Source organism: Belonocnema kinseyi, chromosome 2 (assembly GCF_010883055.1).
Source record: "Belonocnema kinseyi isolate 2016_QV_RU_SX_M_011 chromosome 2, B_treatae_v1, whole genome shotgun sequence".
In the NCBI taxonomy this organism is placed as follows: domain Eukaryota; kingdom Metazoa; phylum Arthropoda; class Insecta; order Hymenoptera; family Cynipidae; genus Belonocnema; species Belonocnema kinseyi.
In genome coordinates, this window is record NC_046658.1 from 128,754,003 (window position 1) to 128,768,948 (window position 14,946).

Consider the following 14,946-nt stretch of genomic DNA (forward strand, 5'->3'; position numbering starts at 1 on the left):
CGCTGACACAAAATGTTAGAAGCTTCTTTACAGATTTCAACCATCACAAAAGGTATGAGTATCCATTGATACTGCAGTAATTAGATTTCAGAATCGGCAAGCTGTATAGTAATGCTTTTAATTGATTTTAATTGAATGAGCCACTGATTTCATTTTCCATCTGCACTTCTTCTGTAGCAGCGTACGTCCCTTGATTGTTTTTGGAGAAAAAAAAACTTTTGGATTGCAAACTGACATTGTTCCTTTTAATACATGTGTTTTCGAGGATATTTGATAGCCTGACATTAATTTTATGTCCAATATTTTTCATTCTTTTCTTAAACAATGGTGACGTTCTTTTCTGTACAAAGATATTAAGTAATGGATTCTAAAATCTTTGATGAATTACTAAAAAAATTGTCGCAATTGAAATCATGCTTCATTGTGAATTTTTAAAACATCATTAATTAGTCTGATCGCCTCTTGTTAACTATTGGCACCATGAATATAGTCATCCACATAGTGATTTTCTGAAATTGCTTCGCCAGCAACTGGACACTGATCTTTAAACTTCCTTGCACTATTATTTTTCATGAATTGAGGATTAAATGCTAATCAATATTTTCAGAACATTATGAAGAATCCATATAGTGAATTTCTTGTTGACTTTAGCTGCTGCATTAAACAGGACTCGAACATTGCCTGGTTTACTTGGATTTAATACAAAAACATGCACTAAATACCAAACAATTTTTTTTTTCACGTTTTTTTTTCTTCATCGGTGCTTATCAAATATCTTTTTTTAACATCTCTTCAATTTAATTTTTATAATCTCCTGCATTTTGTTTCTGAACCTTCAGAAGTTTTCTCTCTAAACACTTTAAACTTTGATAAGCCATAGCTTTGCTTCTTTCTTTCAAGGTTTTATTAGATATTCATGGGAATCCAACTTCATACCTTTTATTATTTTGCTAGATTTTTGCCATCGCAATACAAATAGCTCTATTTTATTCTGCCGATTCAAGTTTCTTCCTTCTTTATTCCACACCAAAATATTCTATAATAATTCTATGGAATTCTATGGAATTTAAATTCTATGGAATTCGCAGCAAGTAAATACATTTTCTGGATTAATTGAATCAGTTCTTTGTTGTCCAGTCGGTCTATGTACCATCGAACCAAGTACAGTTTGTAAAGCAATTTTAACCTGTGCCAAATGTTTTTTTCCGACAACAGACGCATACTTTAGCTTTTTTCTAACTTCCAACGTTGATTGCTGTTAACTGCTTTAAAACTCGAACATTGGTCTAAAGGATGACTTCCATAGTTGAAAATCATACATCCATTGCAACTATCTTCATGTTTTCCTGTAGATTTAGGATTTTTTCCTTGATTTATATAACAATTTCTACATTTTTCCGTTTTAAAGTTATTATTGGATATAATTTCCGCCATTTTCTGCGTGCAGTTTGAAAAATCCCGAAGGCTTTCGATATTCTTTAAAACGTCAGCAATGTTCCTTACTTCATAGCTGAATCCTTCAAACTTTTATAATCCTTCCGCATTTTGTATCTTCCTGATTTTCATCAAAAGTTCTTCAGAAATCTTGAAAGTTTGTATTGGGAATAAAATCTTCGTCAATAAAAACTGGAAGAACCATCAAAATTACGGAGAATATCAACCACACTTTCCTTGGCCAACATGCAATGCATTTTCTCAGAAAAATCACTAACCTTCGGTCCAAATTTATTTTGAAGGTGCAACTTCTTTTCGATTTCTCTAGGTGACAAATCTCTTTTTTATGTTTCATATATCTAATCTTTTATTCTTGAGAATTTATTTGATACTAAGAACTCTTTATGATTGCTGAAAATACCCGTAGCAGCTTCCTTTTGTAGGTAGCTTCACAATCTACTACATCTTGTTCCCTTTAAATTAATCCTTGTTTATTTTTAACGCGAGCTTCGTTATTTTTTAGGCGTTTTTATTTAATCTGCAAATTAAACTTCATTATTCTTAATTTATCTGTAAAAAAATTCTTATTAATCTTAAATATTTATACCTCCGATTACAAAATAAAATTTCTTCTTTAGCAGCAAGTACGTCCTCTTCTAGCGCAACAATATTTTTTTCAAGTACCAATCGTTTCTTTGCTAACAAAAGTTCTACGTCTGACGTAGTGTTGTAACTTACATCCAATGACTTACTGCCCTGTAATTTGCTCTAGAATTAGTCTTTCCTGACTTATGACTTATAACTGAAGCTATCGATCTTCTGTATATTTTGTTCCTTGTGCTTTTTGTTCCCTAGATATATTGATAAAATTGTAAGTTCACGATGCAACGAAAAAAATCGACGACGTTTTCAACCAGGGTACTCTCTTCAGAATTCACTTTAAAAATAATTGCAAATCTGACTAAAATAACTGGAAACATAGATTTAATGTTTCCTATATTGAAATATTCCTGATCTTCTTTTTGGACTCTGAATGAATCAATCCACGTATCTTGTGACAGTTCCTTAGAAAATCCGCTTCTTTCAAAAAAAAAATATATATATATATTTATTTACCAAAATCTGCTTTCTCAGTATTTCTCCGTAGTGTGGGGACTACTATCTGACTTGAAGGACCACTCAATGTTGTTGAAATGAGGCCGCTTTACTTTTTATAATAATAAGGTTTGTTAATGACAGTACCTTTTTCCAAGAAAAACAGAACACTAAATTACTGATGATCTGAACTTGTATCAAAATCAGTTTGATTTTTATTTATAAAATTCATGAAAAATTTATAAAATTAATGAAAATAAAAAGGTAAATTGTCAGGTAACTTGAAGTTGGTTATTTAGTAATTGTAACTAGTTACTCGAAAAATTAACTTACCCAACACTGCTTATCATGCTATCTTTGCTGGTTGTTAATGATAAAAAATTAAGGCTGAAAATGGAGGGCTTGAAAAAAAAGACAAAAAGCTTATACCACAATTTTTTATTAAATGTTTGCTGAACACATGCTGTATTTTGTCGTTGGTATAAAAATATTTTTACACGATTCAATCATGGCGAGTCAATGAAAATAGAAGGATTCTGTGTAATGATATTAAAAAATCTTCTTGAAATTGCAAACTGCAATACTCTGAATTTTGATGTCAGGGTTGAAAAAGATCGAATGGCCTTTTATCAATAAATAACAATACTTCGTAGAAAATCAGTAGTGAAATTGGATTCACAAAATTATTTTTGATCATTATTATTATTTTTGAGTGCAGATAGCACGAAATCCTAATTCAGTGCAAAATTCAGCTTGAAAATGTTCAAAGCTTATTAATTTCTCTAAAAGCCATACAATAACAAATAGCAGAATTCTAATTCATTTATTCGAAAAAATATATGTACTTCAATAAATATTCTGTAAATTTTATAATTACATTCAATAAATAAGAGCATTTTTAAATGCGATAAATTCTCATTTTGCACCTGATTTTATTTTTGCCTAACCAAATTTTCATTTTTTTTTCTTGAAAGTCTTAGGTTGTAAATGACTTTATCGAAAATTTGAAAACAGTTTGAGATAGACAGAAACTTTGGTACCTTTAAACTACAGACTTAGGGGATTCTTCTTCCTAAGATGGTATTTTCTGAGTTGTATTTTTTTTTCTTTTTGGAAAAATGGGGAGAATTTGTTAGCTCATAACTTTGTCAATCCAGGGTACGAATTTCTGGATATTGGTGTAAACTCCCGGCAAATGCTCACGTCCGCAACCAATTCCCCAAGATACAAGACCAATCAGGACGTGACGGCCTTCAACGGACATTGTCAGTGGACCTCCGGAGTCTCCCTATTAAAAAATATACATGAGTTAAAATATGTTAAACCGTTTCCTTTTTTTAAAAAATTTTGGATAGGAAATAATATTTAACACTGAAAAAAATCAGCAAAATAAATATCCTGACACTTTATAGTTTCCGAAAATAAAATATTCCAAATAATATCCCGCATTACAAAATTTCCATCAGGAAATTTCCGGAATGACTGCAGAATCAGAAAAAATAAAATGTTTATTTCTTGACATTTTCAAAATTATGAAATTATAAAATTGCAGAAGTATCAAAATTATGATTTGACACATTCCCGAATAGTTTATAATATGACCGAAATGGAAAATTCCCGGCTTTGCACAATTGAAAAAATTATTTTTAAGAAAATACTATTGATTCATTAAAAATAAAATTTTCAAAGAAAAAAATTCAATTCTTTTTTATTAAAAATTATTGTTATTTTGTATTTAAATAATACTTTAAGAAGTTTAACCATTAATGAAATTTTTCTTTAATCAAAATCTTCGATTATCTTATTTTCACAAATACATTCTATGTATTAACTGCTCATTTTTATAAATATTTGATTTCGGGATTTTTCTGGTTTGAATATTTATAATAGGGAGACTTTCTGTTGAAATTTTTTTTAATCTGTGATATTATGAACTGTTCTGAAATTTTGGGACAATTGAAAAATCCCGAAAAATAAAATTTCATACCCTGCAAAATTCCCGAATAACAAACTTTCCGAAAACGATGAAAATGCAGAATCGCGAAATTCCCGACAATTAATAGTATTACAGAAATTTTTATTTATATAAAATAAAGTGCTTAAATTTTTTTCAAAGAAATTGTCTTATGCTGAAAGTTTTGTTTTTATTATTATTTAAATTTAAAATAACAATAATTTAAAAATATATATTTCTGGATAAAAAATTTTGTTGGAGAATATGCATATTTCTTTTTTTTTACATCACACAGAACATTTGCAAAACTGATATCTTTAATTCATTTTTCATTACAATTTTTCTTTAATAAAAATATTTAAATATTTTATTTTTAATAAGCAAATAAGATTTTAAAAAATGAACATTGTTCAAATTCAAAAATGTTCTAGTTTTATTAATCGGAATTTTCATATTTCCAAAATTTTATAAATTTGAGAATTTTATTGTTCGGTATTTTTCCGTTTTTAAAATTTAACAGTGTCTGGAATTTCATTTTCCGGGTTTTTAAGTCGCACAAGAATTTTATTGTTTGAAAATTTTTCCAATTCGGGATCTTTATATATCAGTAATTGGAACAAAATACATTCAACATTAAATATAATAGAATTATTACACTCTCATTTTTAATGCTAAAATTCAGTAACTTTCATATTCTATAAGATTATAAACTATCAGAAATATTATTGGTGCATTTTTAAATCTGCTAATATTATTAACTCTTCTGGAATTTAGTGATTAGAGAATTTCGAAATTCGCTAATTTAATTAATTCTTCGAGAATTTCATGATTCGGAAGTTTTTCAATTTGTGATTTTTATATCTCGCTAAGTACAAAATTGTGTTTTTGGTGTTTTTTAATCTTCCACTAAATTAATTTTAAACATTATTGATCAAAAAGTAAATTTGGATTGTAACTGATTTTTTAATATTGAGAAAGTAATCTGTTCTTCACATTTGCTACCGCGCTAAATTTTTTTTAATTAAAAAAATTGTAGGAAAACTTTGAATTTTTCTAAGAGATATTCAGAAGTTTTAAAAACACTCGAAAATAATGTAAATCTTGAGAAGATTTTAAAAGATTTAAAATAATGTCGATTTTTGAAAATTTCGAAAGGAAACGAATTTAGAAAACGCTAATGCAAAAATTATTAATTTTCCAAGATTAAAAAGTTTTAGAAGAGAAGGGAGCAATTCCAAGAGATATTTACAAGTTTTAAAATAATGAGAAAAACTTAAGTTCTAAAGATTTAAGGTAGAAAAATTTCAAATGATTCTTTGTTTTGGAAAATGGAGTATAAGATAACATTAAAAAAAGATTTCAAAAGTTAAAAACGATTTTTTTTAACGAATAATATTGAATGAAAATTAGAATAATCTTAAAACCTATGTGGAAGGTTTAGAAGTTCTAAAAAGATTTTAAAATAATTTTGAATTTAAAAAGATTAAGATTTTCCTTTGATGTAATTTTTTCACATATTTTGACAAAGAATTGGAAAGTTTTCAAGAGTTTTTATAGGTTTCAAGAGATAAAAATTAGTTTTTAAAAATTAATGAGAAAATTTCATTTTTCGCACAAGAGTGTAGAAGATTTTTAAGCAATATTTTGCCTTTTTGCAAGATTTAACGCTTATTTTTAATGTTGTCCAAATAATAAAAAAGTAAAACTCCTGGAATATTTGAAATGATTTTTTTATTTTCAACGCTGTATTTTGAAGAGACTATTAGAAAAGATGTATAAAATTGAGGGAAAAAAAATAATCTGGAATATTTTAAGTCAATCGTTTTATTCTTACAGACCATTTTTTTTTATTTAAAGAAGAATTCAAATCACTCTAAAAGATATTTGAATTTTCAGAAGCTTTATGGAGAGGTCAAATATTTTACAACTTCAAGAAATTCCGATAAATTACAAAAAATAGATTTGTTTTAATTGACTCTATTTTTTCCCAATATTTTGTGAAATTCTGCAGAATATCAAAAAATTTAATTGAAATTTTTGCATTTCTCCCCGACACATGCAGATTCTACAAGAATTTTTTTTATTTTTCTCATGGTTTTTTTTTTAGTAAATTTATGTTCATGTAACTTTAAAAACAAATCGATAATACTTATTTCCTTGTTATCAGAATCAGTAAGCTTTCACCAAATTTTAATAATTTTTTTAGTCCCAATTCTTATTTTGTTTTTAAAATGTTTTTTTTTGCAAATAAAAAACTACACACGCTAATAAATTAATTTTTTTAAATCAATACCTGGCAGGAATCCCTTCCACCTTCTTTGTATCCAGCACACAAGAAAACATCATGGATAGTTTCTCTTCTTCCTGCTGCTCTGAACCATCTTTGGCACCTTTCATTTGGAATCACCTGAAATTAGATTTAAGAAAAGAATAAATTTCACATTTTTTAATTCCCTAATAATTTAAAATTAATATTCCTCTTAAATGTTTTACTTTTCTACAAAACATAAAAAATATGAAAGATAAAATACATAATTGCATGAAAAACATTCATGATGCAAAAACTAGGCCAGGTGCAATTAAATAAAGTTTTGAAATAAATGTTGACTAAGTAAAATTAAAAAAAAGTAATAACCATTTATTGATTAGAAGTATTTAAATATAAATGTTTGAAAAGTTGTTGTATGATTTTAAATTGAAAACAAATCTTTTGAAAAGTTGTTTATTAACAAAAGTTTTAAAATTACAATAATTTCATCTATCAACGACAGACTCTTTAATTCTGCCGCGGAAAAATTTTCTCTTATAAAATCCTTAATTTTTTAACTTTTTATTCAAATCGGATTACAATAGCGTCGTCAATCCAATCAAAGTTAAAAACTGAAAGGTACACTTCTCTGCTCAATAAATAAAATTTAAATTCAGATCTATAAGCTAAAGACAAACATTATCAACAACAAAAATTCATTATTTCCACTTAGAACCCAATAGTTGAATTTTCAAACAAAAAGATTAATTTTCTTCCAGAAGGCGAGTGTATTTCAAAGAAAAGAGAAGATTAAAAAAAAAAGGTGTGTTCAGTATAAAACCCCACTCTTCAAAATCTTTTAAAAAAAATTATAAATCAGTTGGGTTCAAAAGAAACAGTTGAATGAAAAAAATAGATTAATCCTCAACAAAAATGGAATAGGTAAATTTTCAGTTTAAAAAATCACTTTTCAAACAAACAGAAAAAACGAATTTTGTGCAAACAGAGTTCAAAGAAAAAAGTTGATAAAAAAATAGGTTAATTCTTAACCAAAAATAGAATAATTAAATTTTAAGTTTGAGGAATTAATTTTAAAACAAACAAAAAAGAATAATTATAAAACAGTGAAGTTAACAGAAAAAGACGATTTAGAAAAAAAAGGTTAATCTCTAACCAAATATGGTACAGTCAGTGAAAAAATTACTTTTCTAAAAAAAAACAATTATTATTAAACAATGGAATTATGCAAAAAAGACGAATTGATCAAATTGGTTGAATCTTTAATCAAAAATTGAATAGTTAAATTTTCAATTTAAAAAATGACTTCTAAAAAACTCAAATTATGAACCAGTGGAGTTCAATGAAAAAAAAACGATTTCTAATAAAATAGTTGATTCCTCGACCAAAAAAGGAATATTTATATTTCAAGCTTAAAAAATTACTTTTTGACAGCAAAAAATAAAAAAATTCAAAAGTTTTGGAAAACAGTAATAGATGATAATGATGACCATGAATATTAATTTTGCACCAAAAAGACGAATTTGCAACAAAATATATGAATTTTAAATTCGAAAAAATCTTTTTGCAGTTTGAAATATCAATTTTCTATGAAAAATTTCATAATGGAACTTTTGCACAAAAACAAAATTTTGCAGAAAAAAGAACATTATAGATAAATAGTTTCAGGTTTAAACAAATCGTTCAATTTTGTATCAAAATATTTCATTGTTAACAAATAATCTAATCTAATTTTTAATAAAATAGCTTAGTTTGACATTAAATTGTTGAATATAAACTTTTAACAAAAAAGTTCATCTATAACCAAATATTTGAATTTTTTTGTTATTTTATTTAGCGATTATTTTCTAGCGCAAATCTTAATAGATCTGACGATATGCCTGGTAGATTGAAAAAATTAAAGTAAGTTTTTATTTGTATTCACCTCTTTCTTTTAGACACAATTGTAGTCCTAGTTTTTGCTAGTCACTCTCCGTGTCTTTCACTACTTTCTTTATAATCATACCTCGACTTCGACTTCCTGAAGAACCGTCGGTGCTGAAACCTGACCGTGTCGAGTTCGTCCCCAACCAGCAACCGTAGCAGCTCGACCTGAGAGTTTCAGATTTCTGGCCGGCAAGCAAACTGGCACGATATGCTGCTTAAAGGCGACAGTCCTTGATAGTTTTATGAGGGCCACATCATTCCGGAAATCTGCCGGCGAATATTGAGGATGTACCTGGGAAATTTAAATCAATTTTTTAATACAGTAAACTCTTGACTATTTCAGGGACCACGAAACGTAGAAATTTGGATATTTCAAGGCTTGAGGGACCCCCACCTCTACCGCGAGTCGTGGGGTGATTTTGTCAAGCAACGCCAGTGTCTCCAGAACGTGGGATTTTTCTCGGCCCCCACCACTCTACCATCTGGGAGCGACTCATTCAAACGTAGCGTGTCGGTGAGTCGGCTCTGCTACATGTTGCGTAGACAAGCCTCCTTTAGAGCCGAAAATGCACGAGCACGAGCCCGAGCTATTTGGAAGAGGTTTTAAGTAAACTGAATTTCGCAGGGTGTCAAGAGCATGAAAGTTGAGGCAATTTTGGTATGTTTTATAATTTTAGAAAAAAATTAGGAAATTAATTATTATCAACCCTCCTTGCAAAATTTTGTTGCACATTTAAAAAAAAAATTATTTTGGTCTAAAAAATGTGCTTTCAAAATTGCATAAGTTTCGGAGATATCCAGGAATTTTTAAACGATTAAAAAATAATTAAAATTTGTAAAGATTTTTTAAAGAATTTGTTAAGATTTCACGAAAATGAAAAAAAAATCTTTCAGGATTCTACAAATAATTAATATAATTTTTTATGTAGAAAAATTGATTTTAAAAAATTCCAATACATTTTAAACTATGTTCAAAATGGTCAATAAAGTATGTGAGGATTTTAAGGCAATCTTTTTCATTTTGCCAAATTTCAAAGAAAATAAAAAAAAGTTAAATAATTTTTAATCATTAGAAGACTTAGAAGGCCCGACAACATTAGAAACAGAATTTTTTCAAGATTGGTAGGTAAATTTTTAATGACTTTTTATTTTTAAAAACGTACTTCATTAGAATATTAAAAAAGGTTTTTAAACATGTGAAAGGATTTCCTAAAATTAAAAGCGGACTGTTTAAGATTTTAAAGCAAAAATGTTTCAATTTGGTAAGATTATAATAAATTGATCAAAATCGAGTAAATGCAAGAAATACTAGAAGAATTGGAGACATTCAAATCGAATTTTAAACTTAAATTCTGTTAGAAACTTAAATTTCTAAAGAATTGAAACATAAACTTTGGAAACTTTAAAGGAATACCGAAAGATTTCAAGGAGGTAAAACTATTTTTCTTAAAAGTCCTGGGAAAAATTTAAAAGATTATCAGTCAACTTTTTCACATCTTGAATTAAGGAACATAATTCTTATTAGGCCTTCTTGTGCAATTTTGTTACACAATTTTTTAAACTATATGTTGCTTTAAAAATCTACATTCAAATTTGAGTAAGTTTAAGAGATATTCAGGAATTTTGAAGGGATTCAAATATAATTAAAAGTTGTAAAGATTTTTGAAGAATTTTGTAAGTTTTCACCATAATGAAAAAAATTATTTCAGGTTCCTAGAAATAATTAAAATAATTTTTTATTTTAAAAAATTAATTTTAGGAGATTATTTTAAAACATTTTCAAGCATTCAAAAATCTAAAGAAGATTTTTAAGCACATCAAACAATTTCCTGAAATTTCGAAAAAGAGTGTAAGAGGTTTTAAAATCAACATTTTTTAATTCGACAACATTACAATATTTTTAAATATGTAAATAATCGGATAAATTCAATAAATATTGAGTAGAATTGATGAGATTAAAACAGAATTTAAACTTCAGAGGAGTTTTAGAAACGTAGTATGAACTGATTTAAAAAACCGAAAAACCTAAAAATTCTTGCAGAAGAATAAGAAAGATGCGCCTGGAAATTGTGTGCAATTATCAGTCTTTAAAATTAAAATTCGAATGATTTTTTTTTAGTTATACTTTCAGCACATTTCTTCTCAAGCAGAATGCCAGATTTCAATCGCAAGAGGTTGAATTCGTTCCAATCAGAGTAAGTAATTACATAAATTTTGAAAATTCGAAAAAGATAACTTGGAATAAATTGAATGAGATTTAAAAACCGTATATTTTAATTACACATCAAATTTGTTGAATTATTTGTAAAATTTTGGAAATAATAAAAATTGTAGTATTTAAATACACAAAACATTTAAGGCTTTTACATTAAATTTTGATAAGATATAATAGATATGTATGTAAAATGAAAAAATAATAATAAAAGTCGATAAACGAAGAACTTTCAGATCATGAAAGATAATGAAAGAAACTTTTTGGGAAAAATTTAAATAATTGTTTTGGAATGAATTCTAACAGAAAATTGAAAAAAAAGACTGCTAAATTTTTTTTATTATTTCCAAAAATGTCTAAAAAGTACGTAAAATATTTTGAAGCAAAATGTTCTAATTTTTCCACTTTACTTAATTTTATAAAAATTAGGGAACATAATTCTTTAAAATTTGAATAAGTTTGGGAGATATTAAAAAATGTTGAAACGATTCGAAAATAATTAAAACTTGTACAGTTTTTTAAAGGAATAATTTACATAATTTCTTATTTCCAATAATTAATTTGAAAAGATTATTTTTAAGCATTTCAAAAAATTGCAAATGATTTCAAATTTTCTTAAAGCATCTGAAAAACTTTAAACGCATTTGTTTTTAATTTTGCAGAATTAAAAAAAAAATCAGGAAAAATTTGAATAATTTTTAAGGATTAGAGTTTGAAAGGCCTGAACAGATTAGAAAAACAGAACTATTTTTATAATAATCGTGTGAAAGTTTTAAATAAATAATTATATACATACAAATTTATAAACAAACTGATAATACTTATTTTATTGTATATGAAATCTTTACAAAATCTTTAATGCCTTAAAATACTTATCTTAAAATTACAAAATTTAGCTGTTGCAATTTTATTTTAATTGTAACATAATTGTAATTGGAAATTGAATGTAAATAATTGTAAAATAAGTCCAACAAAATTTATTTTATGAAGAAATATCTCATGATTATAAAAACAGAAAAAAATTGTAAAGGTAAGTCTTTGTAGCATTTTAATAACTAATGAACATATTTTTAGATTATTTTTCCTTGATTCTGGCCGAGGGTCAAACATTGTACAAAAACCCGTCGTGAAATTTCAAATAAAAATTGTACTCTATACATTAATTTTTTTAATTAATAATAATACTTTTATAAATATTGCAAACATTTTCGCTTGATTATTTACGTTTTTTTAAACTTTTTAATCTTATCAAATTGAGATATTTTGCTTTAAAATCTTCTTCACTCTTCTTTTAAATGTTAGGAAATCGTTTGGTGTGTTACAAAATCTTAAAAATTTTTTTTTAAAGTACATTTTTGTAAATAAAAAATATTAAAAATTTTCGAACGATTATTAGAAAAATAATTCTTTTTTCTAATATTTTCAGACCTTCTAGTCTTCTAATTCTTAAGAATTATTCAAATTTTTCCTGATTTTTTTGCAAGTTTTAATTATTTTTTAATCGTTTGAAAATTTCTGAATATCTCGCAAGCTTACTAAAATTTGAAATCAAATTTTTAAAACCACATTAAACATAACAAAAAATGGTGCAACAAAATTGCGCAAGAAGGCTTAATAAGAATTAAATTCCTTATTTTTTCTAAAATTATATAATATGGCCAAATTGAGAAATAATTTTAAAAAATTGTGATCTTTTTTTTTAATTTTCTCTCAGAATTCATTCCATTCTATTTTTGGTTGAAAAATAATTTTTTAAGTGAAAATCTAACTATACGTTTAAAAATTGAACTATTCTGTTGTAGATTCGATTGTGTGTGTGTGTGTTTTTTTCTTTTAGCATTTTTCAGTTGAAAATTCATTTCTTTCATCGAAAATGAAACTATTTTTAAAATAAAATTTTTTAGAATAACTATTTTGGTTGATAATTTAACTGTTCTGTTGAAAATTCGACTTTTTTGTTGTTGAAAAAACATTTTCTAATATTAAAATTTAACTATATCATTTTTGGTTCAATTTTGTTTGGTAGGAACGTGACCTTTCTCAGTCGAAAATTCTTCTTTTTTGGTATAAAATTATTCTTCTTGTTTAAAAATTCATCTATTTTGATCAAGAATTCATTTCTTTGGATGAAAATGCATCTTTGATGAAACTTCTTTTATTTTGGTATAAAATGGAAGTTCATCTATTTTTTTGGAAATTAAACTATTTTGATGAAAAATTTTTAGTTGTAAATTGATTTTTAACCTGATAATGTAACCTTTTTTCGTTGAAAATTTATCTATTTTGTAAACAAAAATTTTTGTTGTTTTCAAATTGATTTCGAAAATTTTTAATTTCTGTTTTCGGTAAAAAGTTATTGATTTGAAAATTAAATCATTTGTTTGAAAATTTAATTTTTCGCTTGGAAATTTAAATATTTTGTTGAAAATTTGATTTTTCGGGGCCGATAATTATTTTTCAAATGAAAATTTATCTATTCAATTTTTAGTTGAAACATTATAATTTTAGTTGAAAATGAATTTCTTTCGTTGAAAATTCAATTTTTTGTCTGAAAATTTAATTATTCCATTTTTTATCCAATACTTATCTTTTTTGGTTTAAAATTCGTTTCTATAGATGAAAATTGAACAATTTTGTTAACACTTTTTTATTATTATTTTCTTTTTAGTCATAAATTTTTCTTCTTTGTTGGCGAATTATTCTTCTTTAAATATTCATTTGTTTTAGATAAAAATTAATTTCTTTTGTTGAAAATTCGCATTCATTTGGGTTTAAAAATTAATTTTTTCAACTGCAAACCTCAGTATAAACTACAATGTTTAAAATAAGAAATGTATTTTTAAAATAATTTCTTAGTTTGAAAATTTAACTATTTTATCGAAAATTTGTTTTTTATTTGTTAAAAATCCATTGTTTACTAAAAATATGACTGAGGCATGCAGCACTAAATTCGAAACATTTTACACCCAGAAGTCTTGTCTCCTATAACTATTTACATAAAGTCAATTATATTTGCCTCTTCGCAATAAGCCTAATGGTTCTAAGGTAACTCGGGATTTCAAAACCTAAATCAATTTGAGGAGCAGCTAGATCATCATCCGTGAGGTCGGGAGAACTCGGGTTCCTGCTCGTGCATTTTCGGCTTTACACGAGGCTGGTCTTCGCAAAATTTAACTCGGAAGAGCTCGGGTTCTGCTCGTGCATTTTCGGCTTTACACGAGGTTGGGCTTCACGACATTTAACAGAGTCGACTCATCGATACGCTACGTTTGAATGTGTCGCTCCCAGATGGGGGAGTGGTGGGGGTCGAAAAAAACCCTCGTTCTCGAGACACTGAGCGACGTTCATTGGCTGCCCTGGCCTTTTATCGATGCTCGCGCTGTAAGCATGTGTGCGACCTTGTATTTGCGCGTCATTGATGTCAGTGGCTTTCAAGCTGTTTTGTCGACGTACGACGTGAAAAATATAACATTTTCTGGAAATAGTACAAATTGCGCACAAAAAGTCAATATAATGAAAATAAAAAACAACTGAAACATTTCGCGGAATATTGAGTATTGTAGCATGACGTCACGATCATGGTTGGATAGGTGAACATGTCAAGATGATTAGCATAGTTCGTAGATTTTGACATGGGAATGCTTACGCCTTTTTGGAAAAAATATTCTAAATGTAAAAGTAAGTTACAATGAATGAATATTATTATTTTTTCAAATTCGAAATACTTTTGTTTGATTCTGTTTGATCCTTTTGTCGGTTGAAAACCTTACAGTTCAACTAAGTACAATCAACTATCCTAAATTTGAGCTTTTCATTCCGGATTCTGATTAAATCGATGTGATAAACTAACTTTAGATTTGGGGTATTTTATTTCATGAAACTGTAAGTTCTTCAATTGACAAAAGAATGGAACATGCTGGAGAAAATACATTCTACATTTGGCAAATATTACCATTCGTACATTTATAACTTACTTTTACGTTTATAATATTTTTTCAAAAGCTCGTATGCATTCCTATGACGTCATGCTAATGTGCTCAATTTAAACTAACGAGGGAT

At 26.8% G+C, this 14,946-nt stretch overlaps 1 protein-coding gene across 4 annotated transcripts in view; it reads right to left on the bottom strand.

The window, feature by feature from the left end:
* Positions 1-2,952: 2,952 nt before the first annotated feature.
* Positions 2,953-14,946, bottom strand: part of LOC117167915 (serine proteinase stubble-like) — a 72,387-nt gene continuing 60,393 nt past the window's right edge. For all 4 annotated transcript variants that reach the window (XM_033353161.1, XM_033353160.1, XM_033353159.1 and 1 more), the window contains 3 exons: positions 8,755-8,967; positions 6,777-6,890; positions 2,953-3,817 (listed from right to left, as the gene is read on the bottom strand). In XM_033353161.1, the coding sequence (XP_033209052.1) occupies positions 3,662-3,817; positions 6,777-6,890; positions 8,755-8,967 (483 nt within the window). In that variant the 3' untranslated portion in view covers positions 2,953-3,661. The remainder of the gene's footprint in view (positions 3,818-6,776; positions 6,891-8,754; positions 8,968-14,946) is intronic.